General features: G+C 38.6%; 1 protein-coding gene across 4 annotated transcripts in view; it reads left to right on the top strand.

The window, feature by feature from the left end:
• ZDHHC20 (zinc finger DHHC-type palmitoyltransferase 20) overlaps positions 1-20390 on the top strand; it is a 68879-nt gene extending 48489 nt beyond the window's left edge. For 2 of the 4 annotated variants that reach the window (XM_047077704.1, XM_047077688.1), the window contains 6 exons: positions 8467-8599; positions 12581-12707; positions 15823-15912; positions 17321-17436; positions 18533-18610; positions 20350-20390. In XM_047077704.1, the coding sequence (XP_046933660.1) occupies positions 8467-8599; positions 12581-12707; positions 15823-15912; positions 17321-17436; positions 18533-18570 (504 nt within the window). In that variant the 3' untranslated portion in view covers positions 18571-18610; positions 20350-20390. Of the gene's footprint in view, positions 1-8466; positions 8600-12580; positions 12708-15822; positions 15913-16931; positions 16977-17320; positions 17438-18532; positions 18611-20349 lie in introns of those variants that run through there. The other 2 variants (XM_047077696.1, XM_047077712.1) reach the window with 2 other exon arrangements.
• Positions 20391-20593: the final 203 nt, after the last annotated feature.

The raw sequence follows: 20593 nt of genomic DNA, 5'->3' as shown, positions 1-20593 counted from the left end.
GCATTGTCTCCCGGAGAGTAACAGCCAGAGACAGGAGGTGGCTTGGAGTACGAACTCTGGATTGGTCAGGTTGTCATAGACAAAAGGTTCATTCCTTGCTGTCGCTTAAGGACCGGAAAGCTGTGGGAGAGGCAGCCTCTCTTCAGTCAGCAAGGCCGCAGGTGCCAGTGCGTCAAGAATACGGAAAGTAAGAAAACGAAGTTGATGCAGAGGGAGCTGTTGCCATTCCCGTTTTCAGAGTTGAAAACCGAGGTTGGACGAGTTAGGTAACCGGCCGGAATTTGAACGTGGATTTTTCTGGTTCAGCATCCAGCTACTTTCCACTGTGAGTCGCTTTTCATAGCGTTCCTTGGACGTAACATAATCAAAGCCTCAGTCATCAAGCACGATTATTTGTCCAGGAAATAGCTAAGATATTTTGCAAGGACTTGCACTAAAACGTTTTTGGATGTTTTCAACTTGGGGCATTTAAAACCAGGGGATGCTGGTACCTGCAGTGCCTTTGTGCATATTAGAAGAAAGCACCCAGTTCTGTGTGGTCTCAGCCCACCGAGTTTGGGGTTCTGTTGTTCCCCTGGTTCTGAGCACCTTTGTTCAGTTAACAACCCTCTTAACCCTGTTCAGTGGCCCTGTTTAAGTAAAGGATTTAGTGCCGGATGAATAAAGTCTAAATTATAGAATTTTATATTTTTTATCAGAAACTCCAGTGTTTGCATATAATGATTTATTCATTAAAGAATAAATACTTTTAACTCTTTCAGATTCATTATGAGTAAGGAAACGCTAGTAAACTTAAATCTTTTTCTTCATTCAACAAATATTTATTGAGTACTTATTATGTACCAGGCAGTGTTCTAGGCAGTTTGGATAGATCAGTGAACAAAACAGAGTCCTGTTTTTATAGAACTTATTTTTGAGAAGAGGAAGGCATATACACGTACTAAATAAGTAAATCCTACTGTGTATTAGAAGGTAAACACGATGAAGAAAAGTAAAAGAGCAGAGTAAGGAATGCAGCAAGTTTCTTGGGGTGGCATGACCAGGACAGACAGAAGCGTTAGAGGGATCAGCGTAGACCTCAGGAAGAAGATCAGATTTTAGCAAAGGTTTGACGGGAGTTGGTGGACATCTGAAAAAGGAATATGTGCACCCAACATGGGAGCACCTAAATACACAGAGCAAATATTAACAGACCCAAAGGGAGAAATAGGAGCAATACAGTAATATAGGGACTTCAAGACCCCACTCTCATCGATGGATAGATCATCCAGACAGAAAATCAATAAGGAAGGATTGGCATTAAAATGACACATTAGAGCAACGAGGCAGTTTAAATCGTGGGGGGAAAATGACACATTAGAACAGGTGGACTTAACAGACATACAGAACACTCCATCCAAAAGAAACAGAAAACACAGTGGTATAAAACTAGAAATGAGTCACAAAAACGAAAACTGGAAAACTCACAAATGAGAAAGATCTCAAATGACCTAACTTTACATTTCAGGAACTAGAAAAAGAACATACAAGCCAAAGTTGGTTTTTTGAAAAGATAAACAGAATAGGTAAACCTTTACCTAGACCCATCAAGAAAGAAAGAGGACTCAAAATTAGAAATAAAGGGGATACATTACAGCTGATACCACATGATGATGCAAAGGATCATCAGAGACTACTCTGAACAATTATGCAGCAACAAATTAGACAGCCTAGAAGAAATGGATACATTCCTAGAAACATACAACCTACCAAGACTGAGTCATGATGAAATAGAAAATCTGAACAGATTGCTAGTAACAAAATTAAATTAATAACTTCCCAATAAATAAAAGTCCAGAAACCAGATGGTTTGGTAGTGAATTCAACCAAACATTTAAAGAATTAATGCCAGTCTTCAGAATCTTCCAAAAAAAAAAAAATAGAAGAGGGAACACTTCCAAATTTATTTTATAAGGCCAGTATTACCATGATACCCAAAGTAGACAGGAACACTACAAGGAAAAAAAAATTATAGGCCGGTATCCTTGTTGAACAAAGACATAAAAGTCTCCAAAAAAATATTAGCAAACTGAATTCAAGAATACTTTAAAAGGGGACACCTGGGTGGCTCATTCAGTTAAGCATCTGACTTTGGCTCGGGTCATGATCCTACAGTTTGTGGGTTGGCCTCGGTGCTGACAGCTCTGAGCTTGGAGCCTGCCTCAGATTCTGTGTCTCCCTCTCTCTTTGCCCCCTCCCCCCCCGCCGCCGCTTGTGCATTCTCTCTCAAAATTAAATAAACGAACGTTTAAGAAAAGAATACATTAAAAGGATCATATACCATGATCAAGTGCGATTTATTCTAGGGATGCAGGTTTGGTTCAGCATCTTTAAGTCCGTCAGCATGACGAACCAGACTAAAAAAATGAAGGAAAACAATCAAATGATTATTTCCCTGGATGCAGAGAAACATTTGACAGAATTCAATGGCCATTTTTTAAAATGTTTTATTTTATTTTTGAGAGAGAGAGAGAGAGAGAGCGCAAGCAAGGGAGGGGCAGAGAGAGAGAGAGGGAGACACAGAATCCGAAGCAGGCTCCAGCCTCCGAGCTGTCAACACAAAGCCCGATGCGGGGCTCGAACTCATGAGCCATGAGATCATGACCGGAACCGAAGTCAGAGGCTTAACCGATTGAGTCACTCAGGGGCCCCTCAATGTCCATTTTTGATAAAAATTCCTAACAAAGTAGTTATAGAGGGAATATATCTTAATACAATAAAAGCCATATATGACAAGCCCATAGCTAACATCGTAGTCAGTGATGAGAAGCTTAAAGTTTTTCCCCTAAGGTTAAGAGCAAGATAAGGATTGGGGTGCCAGGGTGGCTCGGCCAGTTAAGCGTTGGACTCTTGATTTCTAGTCAGGTCATGGTCGTACAGTTTGTGAGATCTAGCCCCACACTGGGCTCCACGCTGACAGCATGGAGCCTGCTTGGGATTATCTCCTGTCTCTCCGCGCCTCCTTCTGCATATGCTTTCTCTCTCAAAAATAAACATTAAAAAAAAAAAAAAGAAGACAAAGATTCCCACTCTTGCTACTTTTATTCAACATGGTATGTATTGCAAGTCCTATCCACAGCAATTAGGCAAGAAAAAGAAAAGGAATTCAAATAGGAAAGATGTACAATTATCTTTGCATAATGCATATGTTTAGAATACCCTAAAGACTCCACCAAAATGTATCCAAAGGATACAAAAATGCTGATTTGAAGGGGCACATGCGCCCCAATGTTTAAGCAGCACTATCGACAATAGCCAAATTATGGAAAGAGCCCAGACGTCCATTGACTGATGAATGGATAAAGAAGATGTGGTGTGTGTGTGTGTGTGTGTGTGTGTGTGTAAGTAATGTAATATTACTCGGCAATCAAAAAGAATGAAATCTTGCCATTTGCAACAACATGGATGGAACTAGAGTGTATTATGCTAAGCAGAATAAGTCAGAGGAAGACAAAATATCGTATGATTTCACTCATGTGGAATTTAAGAGACAAAACAGATGAACAGAGGGGAAGGGAAGGGAAGGAAAAATAAGATAAAAACAGAGAGGGAAGCAAACCGTAAGAGACTCTTAACTATAGAGAACAAACTGAGGGTTGCTATAGGGGTGTTGGGTGGGGAGGATGGGCTAAATGGGTGATGGGCATTGAGGGCACTTGTTGGGATGAGCACTGGGTGTTATATGAAAGTGATGAATCACTAAATTCTATTTCTGAAATCATTATTACAGTGTGTTAACTAAGTTGGATTTAAATTTAAAAAACAGGATGATTGGGGTGCCTGGGTAGCTCAGTCAGTCAAGTGTCTGACTTCAGCTCAGGTCATGATGTCATGGTTCATGAGTTTGAGCCCCGTGTCAGGCTCTGTACTGACAGTTCTGTACTGACAGGCCTGGAGCCTGCTTCGAAATCTGTGTGTGTGTGTCTCTCTCTCTCTCTCTCTCTCTCTCTCTCTCTCTGCCCCTCCCCTGCTCATGTTCTGTCTCTCTCTCTCTCATAAATAAACATTAAAAAAAAACAAAAAAAACGGGATGATATAAATACACTTTTACTCTACATTATTTTAGAAACCTCATAAAGTATCTTTTAAGAATTGGGAAGTACAGGGTGGGTATGTCTTCTCAATGAAAATACCTATATGATTTTCACAGCCATACTTTTATGCTAGTCTATCAATAAACATTATTTGAACAGAAAAAAATAAAAGACTTCACAAAAACTGTTAGAACTAGGAAACTAATTTGGTAAATTTGCAGGGTATAAAATCAGTTGCATTTCTGTATTAGTAACTAACTGTCAGAAGAGAAATTGAGAAAACAATCCCATTTACACTGGCATCAGAAAGGGCAAAATACTTAGGGAATAACTTTAACCGAGGAGTTGAAAGACCTATACATTGGGGACCGTAAGAGACTGCTGAAGGCAGTCGAAGGCACAAACAAATGGAAAGTTAACTGTGCTCACGGGCTGGAAGAGTTAACATTGTTAAAATGTCCATACTACCAAAAGCCATCTACAGATTTTGGTGAACCCCATAACTAAGTTCCAATGGCATTTTTCACAGAAATAGAACAAGCAATCCTAAAGTTTATGTGGAACCACAGAAGACCCCAAATAGCTAAGGCAGTCTTGAAAAAGAAGAACAAAGCTGGAGATACCATGCTTCCTGATTTCAAGCTGTATTACAAAGCTATAGTAATCAGAACCATACGGTATTGGCGTGAAAACAGACACAATGGTCAATGGAACAGAATAGGCCAGAAATAAACCCATGAATCTTGGGTCAGTTAATTTTTGACACAGGAGCCAAGAATATACAGTGGGCAAAGGACAATCTTTGTAATAAGTAATGTTGGTCAACATGGACAGCCACATGCAAAAGAATGAAACTGGGTCCCTACCTCCATCATACAAAAATCCGTTCCAAATGGATTGAAGACTTGAACATAAGACCTGAAACCGTAAGTCTCCTAGGTTAAAACATGGGCAGTAAGCTCCTTCCTGTTTTTTAGATTTAACACCAAAGGCAACAAAAGCAAAAGTAAACAAGTGGGACTGCATCAGACTAAGAAGACAAAGGAAACTATTAACAAATCAAAAAAGCAGCCTCTTGAATGGGAGAAGATATTTGCAACTCGTATTATCTGATAAGGGGGTAATAGACAAAATATACAAAGAACTCCTATAACTCAGTAGCCAAAAAACCAATTAAAAAATGTGCAGAGGACATTTGCAACTACGTGGATGGAACTGGAGGGTATTATGCTAAGTGAAATTAGAGAAAGACAAATATATGACTTCACTCATATAAGGACTTTAAGAGACAAAAGAGAGGAACATAAGGGAAGGGAAACAAAAATAATACAAAAACAGGGAGGGGGACAAAACATAAGAGACTCTTAAATATGGAGAACAAACAGGGTTACTAGAGGGGGTGTGGGGGGGGGATGGGCTAAATGGGTAAGGGGCATTGAGGAATCTACTCCTGAAATCATTGTTGCACTATATGCTAACTAATTTGGATGTAAATTTAAAAAAATAAAAATGTGCAGAGGAGGGGTGCCTGGGTGGCTCAGTCGGTTAAGCATCCAACTTCAGCTCAGGTCATGATCTCACGATGTGTGAGTTCGAGCCCCGTGTCAGGCCCTGTGCTGATAGCTCAGAGCCCGGAGCCTGCTTTGGATTCTGTGTCTCCCTCTTTTTCCTCCCCCACTCATGCTCTGTCTGTCTCTTCTCAAAAATAAACGTTAAAAAAAAATTTTTTTTTAAATGTGCAGAGGATCCGAACAGGCATTTTTCCAAAGACCTATGGATGGCCAGCAGGTACATGAAAAAGTGGTCAATGTCACTAATCAGGGAAATGCAAATCAAAACCACAGGGTGAGACATCAACTCATACCTCTTAGAGCAACTATTATCGAAAGATAAGAAATAACTGGTGTCGGCGAGGATATAAAGAAAAGGGGATACATGCACCATTGGTGGGAATGTAGATTGGCTTAGCCACTATGGAAACAGTATAAGGATTCCTCAAAAAATTAGAACTGTATGGTCCAGCAATTCTACTTCTGGATATTCATCCAAAGGAAATGAAAATACTAACTTGAAAACATAATGTGTAACCCTGTGTGCATTGCAGCTTATTTAGAATAGCCAAGAAATGAAAACAACCTAAGTATCCATCAATAGACAAATGGATAAAGAAAATGTGTGTGTGTGTGTGTGTGTGTGTGTGTGTGTGTGTGTACACAATGGAATATTACTCAGCCATAAAAAGAAGGAAATCCTGCCATTTGTGACCACATGGATGGGTCTGGAGGACTTTAAGTGAAATAAGTCAGAGAAATAAAAATACTATTTTTGTCACTTAAATGTAAACTTTTTGAACTCATAGACACAGAGAGCAGATTGGTGATTGTCAGGGACAACGCATGGGGAGTGGGCACAGTGGGTGAAGGTGTTCAAAATAACATACGTCCTGAGTATGTAATGCAGAACATAGTGACTATAGTTAAATGTGTTGTAAAGTCGCTAAGATAGTACCTCTTAAAAGATCTCCTCACTAGGAAAAGAAATTTGTGCCTGTGGTATGGATGTTAACTAGACTTATTGTGGTGATCATTTTGATATATATGTAAAATCATGTTTTACAACTAAAACTAACGTTACATGTCAGTTATATCTCAGTTTTTGAAAGAGTGTGATCAGGGTAGATCTCAATAAGAAGGATAAGATTTGAGCCAAGACTTGAGGGGAGTTAGTGGACATCTGAGAGAAGACTTCTGAGTAAACATCTGGACTTCAGAGCAAAGGCCCCAAATTTTGTAGGCGCACCCCCACCGTGTTCGCGTAACAGCAAGGAGGCTAGTGTGGCTGGAGTAGAATGACTGAGAACAGGAGTGATGCGAAGCCCAGGCAGTGGGCCTCGGAGAGTGTCAAGGATGTTGTCTTTCACGCTGAGTGAAACGGGAGCAGAGGAGTGACGTGGTCTCACTGTAACGCGTCATCCTGATTGCCGAGCTGAAACTAGACAGCAGGGTAAAGGACAGTGCCTCTGAGAAGGCTGTTGCGGTAGCAGTGAAGGTGGTAAGAAATTCTCAGATACAGTTTTTAGAAAGAAACCACTAATCAGAAGTTTTTTAATAAGAGCTATTTGCTAAAAAAAAAAAAATGAATTTTATTTTTTCCTAGATATAAATCTGTTTTTAAAAACAGTGTAAAAGTGTCTGTTTAAAGTGTACCTTGAATGTGCTTGAAGAGCTAAATATTCGTGTCTGTGTTCTCTTTTGTGTTTTTGGAGGAAATGTCAACGACCTTTAGAGGGCAACATCTTAGTGTTCCTTCAAAACATAAAAGATCTATAAAAGTAGTGTTCAGGATAATTTTGTATAAAATTTGGTTTCTTAATACATTATCTCTATTTGTACAAGCTTTGCCGCAGGAAATCTACAGAGAGTTGTCCAAAGGTAAAAGAACATCATTGCCATGCCATTCTTGTGACATTTCTAGTAAATACGTATAAAACTCATTTGCTTCACAAGATGGGAAGTTAGAAGAATCACTTGATGTATTTAAAACACACTGTGGTTACTCTGGGAGAGAAGAGAAAAAGATGAAAGAATCATCTAATGCTGAAAACCTTCCATTTAGCCTGTAAACAATGTTTCAGTCAAGCAGAACCACCTCATGCTCTAGTGGAAAACCATATGGACGGTTTTATTTTAAGAGCCAACAATTAAGGGCTTCCTCTGTCTCCTATTAATAGATAATAATTCCGGGTTAAGGTTTTGCTTCTGTTAAAATGAATATTGCCATAAGAATGGGTAACAGAGAAGCTGTTTCCATTCACTAATACCTTGTGGTAAATGTATTTACCAAAACTGCTAATTACCGAAAATGACTGGAGGAATTGAACGAGGATAAAAAAGGTAGGAATCAAGACAACTGAGGGCATGGGGATATTTGCTGTGGTGTTCCAAAAGTAGAAATTAAAGATAAATTTATCACAGTTAGTGTCTGATTAGCAGCATGTGTCATTAAAATAAGCAAATATTTTGGCATAGATAAGGAAAGCCGTTGTATATCCTGGATATTGGGGAAAGCATATGAAGATATGCGTAAAGTACAAAAGAAAATGTTGAGCAAAAAAGTGCATCCTTATTATTGAAAACATTAGTAAAATTTTTAAATGTTTAAGAGTAATTTTTAAAATGACTCTTTCCACCTTTTATATAAGCAAGCTCCTTTGATAATGCCAATTTTCTGTTTTTGGAGATGTTGCCTTTGGATTTATTACCTCAGTTTACTCCATAGTCTTCATATCTGGCAAGAGTTTTGGTAGATTCGGCAGTCTTTAGGAAGAACCAGATAATAATATATTTTAGAGGCTGACGATTCTAAAGTTGACGATTCTTTTTTCCTTCCTCAGAATGAACTCTCTGATACACGTGCAAAGTTCCACGTACTTTTTCTTTTCTTTGTGTCTACAATGTTCTTCATCAGCGTCCTGTCACTTTTCAGCTACCACTGCTGGCTGGTTGGAAGAAACAGAACAACAATAGGTAAGTAGATTAAAAGAAATCCTAATTATTTAGGAAAATGGCCATAAATGAGTATGAAGTATCATGAGAAGATAGATGATAAAGAAGTGTAAAACAGTTCCGTATTAAGACAGTGACTGGATAAGAACAATGGGTGTACAATAAATGTAAACGTTCATTATTTTGAAGGTTGAGGAGATGAGTTTGGCTTTTGTATGTATTTTCAGTGGTGCATTGTATATAAAAGAACGACTGCATAAATTTTAGTAAACAAAAGCTGTTTCCTGCGTTTATACAATGCTTTTTCAAAAATCAACCTATAAAGGTAGATAGTAGATTTACATGTTATAAGGAAGTTCATTCTCTGAATGCAAAAAAAAATTTTTGAATCCTCATTTACAGCTTTTTTTTTTTTTTTTTTTTTTTTTTTTAGCTAAAACATGTGTCTTTTACTCTTTTCCCCCATAGTTGATTGCACACTGACTGGCATTTTCCCTGATTGAGTAGTGTTTTTAACATGGCTTTATGTCAGTTGACAGTGAAATTTATGTATTATATCACTAATATCAGTATTTCCTTTTTTTTGTTGTTCATTTTTTAAAGTACAATATAGGGGAGAAACTCAGTGAAGTATTAAAATAATTGGACAAACATTTCCTAAATAAGGGTGATGTGGCATTCATTGCTCAAACTAAGCTATTAGCCTGTAAGCAGCTACCGTGCTCTAATCGAAATATTTAGGCATTGGCTAATGTACCAAAGTACAAGATAAGGATTTCTTGGGGCACCTGGTGGCTTAGTCAGTTGAGCATCCAGCTCTTGATTTCAGCTCAGGTCGTGATCCCAAGGGTCCTGGGATTGAGCCCCACGTTGGACTCTGTGCTAAACATGGAGCTTAACTGAGATCCTCCCTGCCCTTCTACCCTGCTCACACTCCCCCCACCTCTCTCAAATAAAAAATTAAAAAAAAAAAAAAAAAAAGACAAAATAGGGATTTGTCACATTGTTTCATAGGAAAGTCAAAGACTCCCTGCCATCTAAAGCCATATGTCTAACAGGAGAATTAGAGTCAGATAGATTATAATACAGAAAGATAAAGACATCTCAGGGAGACTTTTAGATGCGTCTCTAGGTTATTTTAACCTTGTGTTCTACTGAGTCATTTAAGGCATGATGGGCTCCATGGTAAAGATTTCTGTGCCCTTTCTTTCCCAGCCCACCTCCTTGAGTCCCAACATGCATTCCTCCCTTTTCTGTATAAATAAACTTTCTGGTGCCTAGTAATTAATTCATTACCCCGTTCACAGATATCCTGCCATCTCCTTGTCTTTAACCGGCAATGATAAAAGGCAGCCTATATGGAAAGTCTAGACCTTATGAACCACCCGAACTAGAAAGGGAGAGATTTCCTATAGAAAAGTAGAATTCTTTTCAGAAATTGGTAAATCTGGTAACAGTGGGCCCGTTTTCCTATCTGGCATCCTTCAGTTGAAGCTGAGTCATAGCTGACTGCTTCAGATGGGAGCCTGAGCACTTTAACTTTTTAACCTTAACACTTGGAACACTTACAGTTCTAATCCTGCTTCGTTTCCTGCCCAGCGTTGTTGTTATGAGAGAGCAGTGTTTCATGGGAAACCGTTCTCTTTAAATAGTCTTCTTCAAACTTTTTTGCCTGTGACTCCAGCAAGAAAGGCATCATTTGTATCGTGACCTAGTGCATGCACACATTTATAAAATTATATAAATAAAATAAGCAAAAAATTTATAAAACATTATTAATCTTTATTTGCAATGTACTCTAATACTTTCTGTTCTGGTTCATTAAAAAGAAATGCTGGTCACAAACCACTGAGTCGATTTCACAGCCTATTGGATGTGAAAAACACCTATCCGGGTGTTTTAACCCACACTTTGAAAAATCATTACCCGGACACTCCACTTCCTTTACAGCCTCACCTTCCACACCCCTGACCTTGGGCTGGTCCTCCATTGCTTCTTCCAGAGTCCTGCTCTTGTGTCCTTTGAGGTGTCCCCTCTACCCTTCTCCATTACTGTCACCTACCTACCTCGAGACCAGTTCTCCAATTTAAAGAGTTTCTATATTCAGACAACTGCGATCATCCCAGACAGGCAAGCTGTCTTTGATTCTGGTCGCTAATCATTCCCATAAACTAAATATCGAACCTTTTATTCTCTTGGAACTGAGGAGTCCCTGAAATTTTCAATTGGAATTTTCCATTCTCTGGCCATTCTTCATCCTTTCATCTATCCTTTTCTGTATGCCACCGAATTTCCTCTTTTACCCTGCCTGTATTCTCCAGCACTTCTCTCTCAAGGACTCCCTTCCTTTCTGGTCTCATTTTCTCGTCTTTTCCGTTTTAGATCCTGTAACAAGTGACTTTAACGACTCCTGACAGTACTCTCACACTACACCCACCCTGGTTTCCTCCCATAATTCATTTGCTGATCTGCTCCCTGGTTATTCCCCAGCGCTTCACTTTATCCACAAGTATGTTGAGGTGTAGAAAGCTGGGGAAGGCAGTCTTACTCCCACAGTGATGGGTGCACCTATCCAGTTAAAGTCTCAGACCTCACTTGGGTCCTCTACTCTCTTTGGCAGTCACATGTCATGTGTTTCTGAAAAAATTAGAAGTTGTCACAGGTAAATTTTTAACCGCCTTCCCCCCACCCTTGTAACCTCACACAGACATTTCTCCTTTCAAACCCATCACTGTCACGCTGCCTCCAAATTCTGAGGACAAATGTCTTTTCTGGTATCTAAGGTTAATCTTTAGAACTCTTCTAGAGGCTGTCCCATTTCTTCTAGAATTTTCTTGCATCAGTTTTTACTTTACTGTTCTGTATCATCAACCTTTCCCAATTCCTCTCTCCCTGGCTTCTTACCCATAGCTTATAAAACATGCTAAAATGCATTGTACTTTTAAATAAAGGAAAAAAACCATTTTTCTGGTGAGAAGTGTATCTTTCTTCAGCCCTCACTATGGAGCATTTAGCAGCCAAGTTTGAAATAATGGTCTCTGATTAGCATCTGCCTCTTTTTTTATTCATCGTTCAAGATCATGTTCAAGTACTGCCACCCCCATTCACACCTGTATCTGTGTCACAGTGCAGTTTTGTTAGACTTTATTGGACTGTCGGTTCCTTAAGAATTTCATCTAATTTAACTTTGGACCTCAAACATCTGGTACTGTGCCAACAGGCACGTGGTAAGAATTTCATAAGTAATGAATGAGTGAAGTCACAAGAGTTAGCATATCTTTTTTTAAAAGGGAGATACAGGGGCGCCTGGGTAGCTCAGTCAATTAAGCATCTGACTCTTGATTTCAGCTCAGGTCATGCTATCACAGTTCATGGGTTCAAGCCCCATGTGGTTCGAGCCCCACACTGTCAGCACAGAGCCTGCTTGGGATTCTCTCTCCTTCTCTCTCTGCCCTTCCCCCACTTGCATGCATGTGCACATGCTCTCTGTCTCAAAATAAGTATTTTTTCTATGTTTTATTCTTGCAAGAGAGACAGAGCATGAGCGGGGGAGGGGGAGAGAGAGAGAGGTAGACACAGAGTGTGAAGGAGGCTCTAGGCTCTGAGCTGTCAGCACAGAACCCGATGCAGGGCTTGAACTCAGGAACCGTGAGATCGTGACCTGAGCTATAGTCAGATGCTTAACTGACTGAGCTATCCAGGCACCCCATAAACTTTTGTTTTTTAAGGGAGATGTAATGAACACACTTCAGTAGATTTTTTAGTAATATTAGATAATTCTTCTCACATTTTCATTTTATAAAGATGATGAAATACTCAGAGGTAGTATTTTTTTCCCAAATAAGTTTGAGAAGTTTCTTTTAATTGTTACAAATATTTGTTTTAAATTATATTTATATAAAACTTTGATATCAAAGAGTAAGCAAGAAAATTGCTACTTTCCATCCTTGTATAATTATTCAATGGATTAATTCTTTTTTTTAATCTATGTATCTATAACAGAATCATTCCGCTCACCCACATTTTCGTATGGACCTGATGGAAATGGTTTTTCTCTTGGATGCAGTAAAAATTGGAGACAAGTCTTTGGCGATGAAAAGAAATACTGGCTACTTCCAATATTTTCAAGGTAATTTATAAAACGCAGGTCTCAGAAATTACAGAATCTGTGATAGTCTCTGGCTAAATGTGTTAAGATTCACAGAATACTGTATATGACATCCTATGAGCCTGGAGAATGAAAACTCAGAATATCTTGATTATATAAAATATTTTATTTTTCATGTTTTTTATTACACGGGCAAAAGAGGGTTTGGTTTGGGCATATATTTGGAAAGCGGAAAAAATGATTCATAAAAATAACAATCACTTTCTCCTGCAAAATGTAAATAAGTTGTTTGAAGTAGAAAATGATAAGAATTTATACTTACCAGCTACATCTCAAAGATTCTATCACAGATTATTCTGTTGTGTTTTAAATCGAAGACCCAACACATAATGCAATTTTTAACTTCAAATTTAAATGAAAATAAATGCTTGAGATGATTCATAGTTCCTTGTCACCCAGACCCCAGGCATCTTAGGCTATCTATGTATCAGAGTCACTACAGAAAAGGAAAAAAATATTTGAAATTCGAATGACATATATATCAATGTTACGGGATTTTCTTCTCTTCATTTGCTGCACTTCCTATAGTTTGTCTGAAAATAACGTTTTGTTTTCACTTTTGAAAAACATTCTGCTTGGCCTATAATTCTGGATATTGCTTTAATGGTCTTCTGGGTTACATTTTTGTCTGACAAGTTTGCAGTAATTCTTTTTTACTCTGCATGTGATGTGTCTTTTTCACTGAGTGCTTTTAAAATAGGCTCTTCATCACTAGTTTCATGCAGTTTGATTAGGATGCGCCTTGGTATATATTGTTTGGTATGTTGTGCGTTTTTCTTGTGCTTGGAATTGGTTGAACTTCTTGGAGCTGTGATTCCATAACTTTCATCAGATTTGGAAAGTGTTTGAATCATTATTTCTTCAAATAAGAAGAATGCATGTATATTCGTACACGAGAAGTTCTACCACAGCTCGGCGATGCGCTGTCCGTTTCTTAGTCTTTTTTCTGTGTTTCATTTGGCAGATCCTATCGCTGTATCTTTAAGTGTACCAATCTCCTTTGTCTCCTGTATTACAAGGTCGTCCACTCCGACTGGGTAGAACACAGACTAGTATTTTTTAAGATTATTTGCTCTAAGTAGCAATTTCAGTGTTGACTGGTTTGGTTGTTTTTTCCCCCATTCTTTAAAGATGTTGTTCCATTAATTTACAGATTGCATTGTTTTTGACAAGAAATCAGCCTCATTCATCTTTATTCCACTGTTTGTAAATTACTGGGTCTTTTGTTTCCTCCTTAGCTTCTTTTAAGATGTTATCTTGATCACTGATTTTAAGCAGTTTGATATGATGTATGGTTTCTTTGTGTTTATCCTCTTTGGGATTCATTAGGCTTCTTGGATCTATGAATTTATAGTTTTCATCACAATTAAATCATTTTAATCATGTCTGCCCATGCTCTCCCCGCACTGGGTTTCCAGGCACCCTTAAATATATGTATGTTAAATTGCTTGATCGTGACCCACAGGTCGTTGCTGTTTTTCCCTGCCCCCCATCTTTTTTCTCTACCTGCTGAGGTTTGGATAGTTCGCTGATCTTTTCTTCTGTGATGTCCGCTCTGCTGTTAAGCTCATCTAATGAATGTTTCATTTCAGATATTGTGTTTTTCAGCTCTAGAAGTTCAGTTTGGTTCTTTTTTTTTTATATCTTAAATTTCTCTTCTCATTATGTCCATTTTTCCTGTTAATTCACAGACATTTATAATCACTAATTTAAAGTGATTGCTTCAAGTTTTCATAGTCATTTCTAATTCTTTTCTAGTAACTGTTTTCTTCTTAGTTGTGGATCCCATTTTCCTACTTTTCATGCTAGTAATTTTTTATTAGGTGGTAGACATTTTGAATTTTGTGTGTTAAATTTTGCTTTTTCCCTTTGGCAGTTACTTGTGTTTTTAGTGTGGTCCTTTTGAGGCTGTTTTAAGCTTTGTTAGGTTGGGTTTAAAGTAGCATTTTCTTTAGGGCAGGTTTAGCCCTGCAACACAGGCGAGAGCAAGCTGGGGTCTCTACCGAATCCAGACATACAGTAAGATCTCTCTAGTGTGGCTGGTCAGATTCGAATGCCTTCCAGTGCTGTAGGAGCTTCACGGATTGTTCTCTTATACTTCCCAGTTGTTCTCCCAGATTCACATGTGTAGTTTAGCATTCACCACGAGACTCCAGTGAAATGCTATGCACATTGCCATAGGCCTTCCTCTGCGTATCCGCCCTTCCTCAGCTCTGTCCAGTAGATTCAAGCACATCATCTTGAAACGTGCATCTCTGAAACCTCAATTCAATGAGACGACCTTGCTCTTCTTCCCCTGGTGGTGCCCAGGTCCTGGCAGAAAGCTGGGACTCACTTGGTTGGTTTCTCTTCTTTCGGACACTACAGTTCTGTGTTGCCTGTTTGGAAAATAGTTATTGTATATAGTATTCAGTTTTCTGGTTGTTCATGACAGGAGGTCACATTTACCAGTTAACCCATCTTGGCTGGAAGTGAAAGTCCGTTTTACCTACTTTTGGTATTTTTAAAGTGTGAAGATATGTCTATAATTTTTTAATTGTAAACTTCTTGAAGGCAGAGATTTTCTTCTCCTTTGTTCACTGCTCTATCCCTACCTCTTATAATAGTACCCAGAGCATTGTAGGCATTTAATAAATACTTGTCAAATGAATAAATATGTGGAACTTACATCTTGAATTCCATTTTGTGCCTTTATGATGTCCTAACTGATAGTGATGAGCAGGTCACTTACCCAAATATTTGATTACCTGTGTTTGAGGCAGCATAATCTTAATAATAATTATAGTCTTAATTACCCAAATTTTTCATTATCAGCTTCCCTGGTACTTGAATACCTATGTTTGAGGTATTATAAGAGGCATTATAATCTTAGTAGTCATGAAAGATATTGTTTTTAAATACATGTAAATTACAAGAGAAGAGTAACCCTCTAAATTAGAAAATTTTAAGAATTATTCTCTGTAATGACAACATATAATTTCTTTATACTGTGACTTTGAAGAATGGTTATTAAATTTGAACACTTTGATTTACATTAATATGATTTAAATTATTGCTGATATTTTTCATTATGCAGCTTGGGTGATGGTTGCAGTTTTCCAACTCGCCTTGTGGGGATGGATCCAGAACAAGCTCCTGTTACAAATCAAAATGAATATGCTAGAAGGTGTGCTTCTTGTCATCAAGTTTTTCTGTATTCATTACAAAGCAAACTGTGTGTGCGTGTGCGTGTGTGTGTGTGTTGTACATACATATAAATACAGTAGTAATTTGTGAGCCAACATAGGCAAAGAGAAATTCTATACAAAAGGTTTTTAACTGAGAGTTAATGTGGGTGTTTACCTAATATGTTGAAGACAGCCGTGTTTTTTATCATCCAAGCCATAACACTTCTAATGGTAAGAAAGAGAATGCTTGCTATTGCTATTAATAGTTGAACTAGAAATCTCTGGGCCAACCAGGAAACATGGCTATCCTAAATATGCTACATCTTTCTAGAAACTAAGATATTCTTTCAAGATTTGATTCTGTTGGTTTGTATCAGCTCTATTTTTTTCAAAGAAATTGGTCATGCGATCCATCATTATATTTTGATAAACAGATGTCAACTGCAGTGTGAAAATAATATTAATGAGGATTTCAAAAATACAAATGTAAAATTTTTTCTCATTCATTCATCTTAGGAGATAGTTTCTCAGTATTTCCATGCCAAGCAATCCGATTCATAAATTCAGAGAAATAGCTCATTTTAAATGAAATTTTAAAGAAAGAGATGCTTCTGTCAAAGTGAAACAATTGAAATTTATTTAAGACAGAAATAACTTGCGGGGGAGGAGGGATTATAAATTCCAAGCCGGCCCACGAATATCAGAACGTCGACCTTAGAACCTCCAGTCTTTAGACCTTAGAACTCTAACTCTTACTGTGGGTCTGAACAAGTCACCTCAGCTGTGTGAGACTCGGTTTCCAGCTCTGTCAAATGAGGGCAATCACACCTGCCTCCAAGGGTTATTGTGAAGCTTGACATGTGTCTGATGCACCCAGCACAGTGTCTGGCCCGTAGTAAGTACGCAAGGAACACTACTTCCCTTTTCCTCCTTCCGTTCCTCCACTCCCTCCCTCCCCGGGTCTCTTAGCAAGAAAAGTAAGTCTGCGCTGAGTCACTAAATCGTTTTTTCCCCTTAGATCTAAACTGCAGAGGTAGAAAGCAGAAAACTTGGGAAATGACAGGTAATTTTTTGTGTCCTGGCCACAGACCTAGATCCCCACCTTGTGCTACCTTAACGGCTCTTGATTAACACGTTTTAAAAGTTTCACACCGGCCTTTGGAGCTTTTTTCTTTTGTCTCATAGTTTTCACTGGCACTGTTGGAATAGAGATTCTTGGGTCTAGAGAGCCATTCGGTTGGGGGTTGGGGGCATGTTTTTCTTTTGAAGATAGAGTTTTTTAAGAGTGCTGAGATCTCATGAGTTCCCCTCACATATGTAGGAGAAGGAATACTAATTTGCTGCTTATTAATTAAGTATTAATTGAGCATTAAACTAGTTACTGAATTATTTTCCTCCTCTTTTCAGTATTGGCTCAAGTCAACCCTTTCCTATCAAACCGCTTAGTGAATCAAAAAACCGATTGTTGGACAGTGAATCTCAGTGGACAGAGAATGAATCTGAGGAAGGCACTGTCAGATCAGGTAATACTTACTTGTCTTCTCGAAAACACTGCTTTTTCTGGCTCAGATGAAGGTCAACCAGGTTTAACAAATGTGGAAAAATCAAAATAACACCATATTTAAAAATACTAACGTATGAGAGACTTTTTAATGGAATATCTGACATATGGGGTGTCAGTGTTTATTGGTAGCTTTTATGGAGACAAGGTTTGAGTGAGGAAGTGTAGTGGCTACTCCTGTGTTCTGTTCTGTTGACACAGTTGGACTTGCCTTTTGTTACCCAGCCATGTGTTTCTTGACCTCAGATGTAGAAAGTTCTTTTGGCATTCACGATTCTGAATAGCGTTTAAACAAGATTTTTCTCTAGGGTCTTAATTTTGCTTATTTGAAAATAATTTTTGAAATGCATTGTAGTCTTTGCTGCCGTAATATATAAAAAGAGTGCACCAAAAATATTGTAACCTTTTCATGATGACTGTTAATCATTTCGTGAATTATGGATTCATTGTGGAACAGTTGACAAGACAGAGGTGGTCTTTTGAACCGGGCCAGGTTTATGACATAGGCTGGCCATTTAACATGCATTACAAGCTACACTCTTTGCATGGCGGTTTTTAATAGCAATAGTAATAGCACTGTCCTCATCTTGCTCTGCGGGAAAGTGGTTTGAACATTCAGATCAATTTGTACCAAGGGAAATACCCTAAGACTTGAAAGCCTGCTGTCAGAATTTCTGATTTTTTGTTTGTTTTTGGCTCTTCGCAATGCTTAAGTTATTCTCTTGAATTCGTATCATTAGGATATTCTCTTGAATTAGTATTCATTAGGATCATCAGACCCCATGTATAAGGTCAAAGGAGAAATTCATTCATGGGCTTCGCAGTTATTGCTGCTTTCAAAGCCAATGGACATTTTCACAAATATAAGCCTAAAACCAGACTTTTAGCTCTTAGCACTTCTGGGTTCTCCAAGAGGATATGGTTGTGGTTGATAACCATAAGCATAATATAGTGCTTTCGTAAGAGTTGCTTTTACTGTGATCATCAGTTCTACCACTTAGCCAGAAACTTAATACTTCTTTTTTTGTGTCATGTCGTATATAATTATGTGCTTACAGGGACAAATAACCATGTTACAGTGGCAATAGAAAATTGAGTACCACTGGTTCATAACTAACCATTTGAATAAGAACAAGGTAAGACAGTATAAAGGTAATCTCCTTGAACAAATGCAGTTATTTTCATGTTTTCTAATCTCAAAACAATTTGCAAGTCATTTTTTTTTTTACTCTTTCAATTATATCAGCAAAATTAGGTAGTTAAGAAGAGATTGGAAGGTAACAGCTGCCTAAATCCCATTTTTCCTACCACTTCTAGCACAGTCTTAGTAAACATGTATTGGTAGGTTAATGAAGAAGCTAATAAAAGCTTTTTTGGGTTGGTATGTGGACAACTAATCTTTTTAGTAAACGGTATCTTATTAATTAGTTTAAGAAAAACAAGATGGCTTTTGCCTACTATTAGAAAGATGTTGATCCAGAGAAGAGTGGCTGCAGAAAAGACTGAAGAGGTTCGCTGATGTGATCTAGTTGGAAAAGAGGTAACAAAAGAGCGGTTTCCTGTAGCCAGCCACGCTGAGCAGCTGGTCTCTGTCTGGCCAGCCCGAGACAGCAGCCAGAGGAAATTAATGTAACTGGCAACCAGGAACTTCCCAGACAGACTAAACACAAACCTTAGTGCAAGTAGGTGGTGTAACTAAGTTGAACTATGAGGGATGTAGTGAGCTCCGTGTCTCCCGATGCTGTGAAACAAAGACGGCTCTCTGTTTCAGTTGGGGACTCTCTCGATGACTTGGGAGCATCTTGGGCAGCTATTAGATTGTTCCGAAGTCTTCCTCGTAACCTGTATTGGTTACCCTTTGCTGCATAACAGACGACCACAAACAGCAAGTGAAGACAGTGTCCCTTTATTGTCAGTTTTTCTGTGGCAGGAGTTCATCTTTTCAAGGAGTTCTCATCTGCAGTCTCAATCAGGGGAACATCTGCTTCCTTGCTCAGCAGTTTTCGTTAGCATTCGGTTCCTCACAACGGACCTGGAGCCCAGGTCCAAGGTAACAGGCAGAGCCTACGTGAGACCTAGCAGAATCAGAACAGAGGCTCTCAGGGTGGGCTTGTGTCAGGCTGGACTCTGGAGAGGAGTGGTGACTGTGTGTCATGAGGCGACCACGCCCACCAAGAACTGTGGCTGTGGTATAGCCTTGGTTCTAGAATTCTTAATGTGGGTGGAAGAATGTCTGATGCTAGTGGTTGTTGAAAATCCTCAACAATCTATAAATGTTGCTGTGGGTACCTCCCTATATGCTCTAGCAGTCTTAGGAAGGGGTGGGTAAAGATGTCCTCGCAGGTTATGTCCAAGTTAACAGTAAGGGAGAACCAAAAGAATCCACCTCTTTTAAAATGTTCTCGTTTGCTTCCGAGGAAGAAAGCCAGCAGTACCCCTTACTTGCTGCTTATAAAAATCTTTGTTATTATTACAGTATTAGTTGTATTAAAGTATTTATTTCCTGTCTTATTTTATTTTATTTTATTTTATTATTTTTTAAGTGTTTGTTTATTTTTGAAGGAGAGAGAGACAGAGCACAAGGAAGGGAAGGACAGAGAGAGACGGAGACACAGAGACACAGAATCCGAAGCAGGCTCCAGGCTCTGAGCTGTCAGCACAGGGCCTGCCGTGGGGCTTGAACTCACGAACCGTGAGATCATGACCTGAGCCAGAGTCGGACGTGCAGCCGACTAAGGCACCCAGGTGCCCCTGTGTCCGGTCTTGTTATTTTAGCAGCTTTATACCTTAGCCCACAGAACCGCTTAATAAATCTTATTTTCAGAACTATAAAATTAAGTTTTAACCAATAACTCAATTGTTTCTGATTTTGTAGGTTTATAAAAACATATTATGGACTGATATTTTCAGTTTTATTTGCAAGAAAATGATCAATGGAATGAAATAATTGAAGTATAACAGAAGATATATTTTTTAAAAAAGGAAGCCTTTGTACAGATCGCTGGATTCACAGAAGCACTACTCCAGAGCAGGAAGATGCCTTAATCTAACATAAGCCCATTTGTGCTACATCGACCGACTGCTACAAAAGTGACTTAATTTTATTTTGGAAACAACAC

The sequence above is a fragment of the Lynx rufus genome, unplaced genomic scaffold (assembly GCF_022079265.1).
Source record: "Lynx rufus isolate CCGP_SWC_20201006 ecotype Redwood Valley unplaced genomic scaffold, mLynRuf1.p SCAF_1, whole genome shotgun sequence".
NCBI lineage: Eukaryota > Metazoa > Chordata > Mammalia > Carnivora > Felidae > Lynx > Lynx rufus.
The sequence above is the reverse complement of the archived record's forward strand: the minus strand, read 5'-3'. Positions and strand labels throughout refer to the sequence as shown.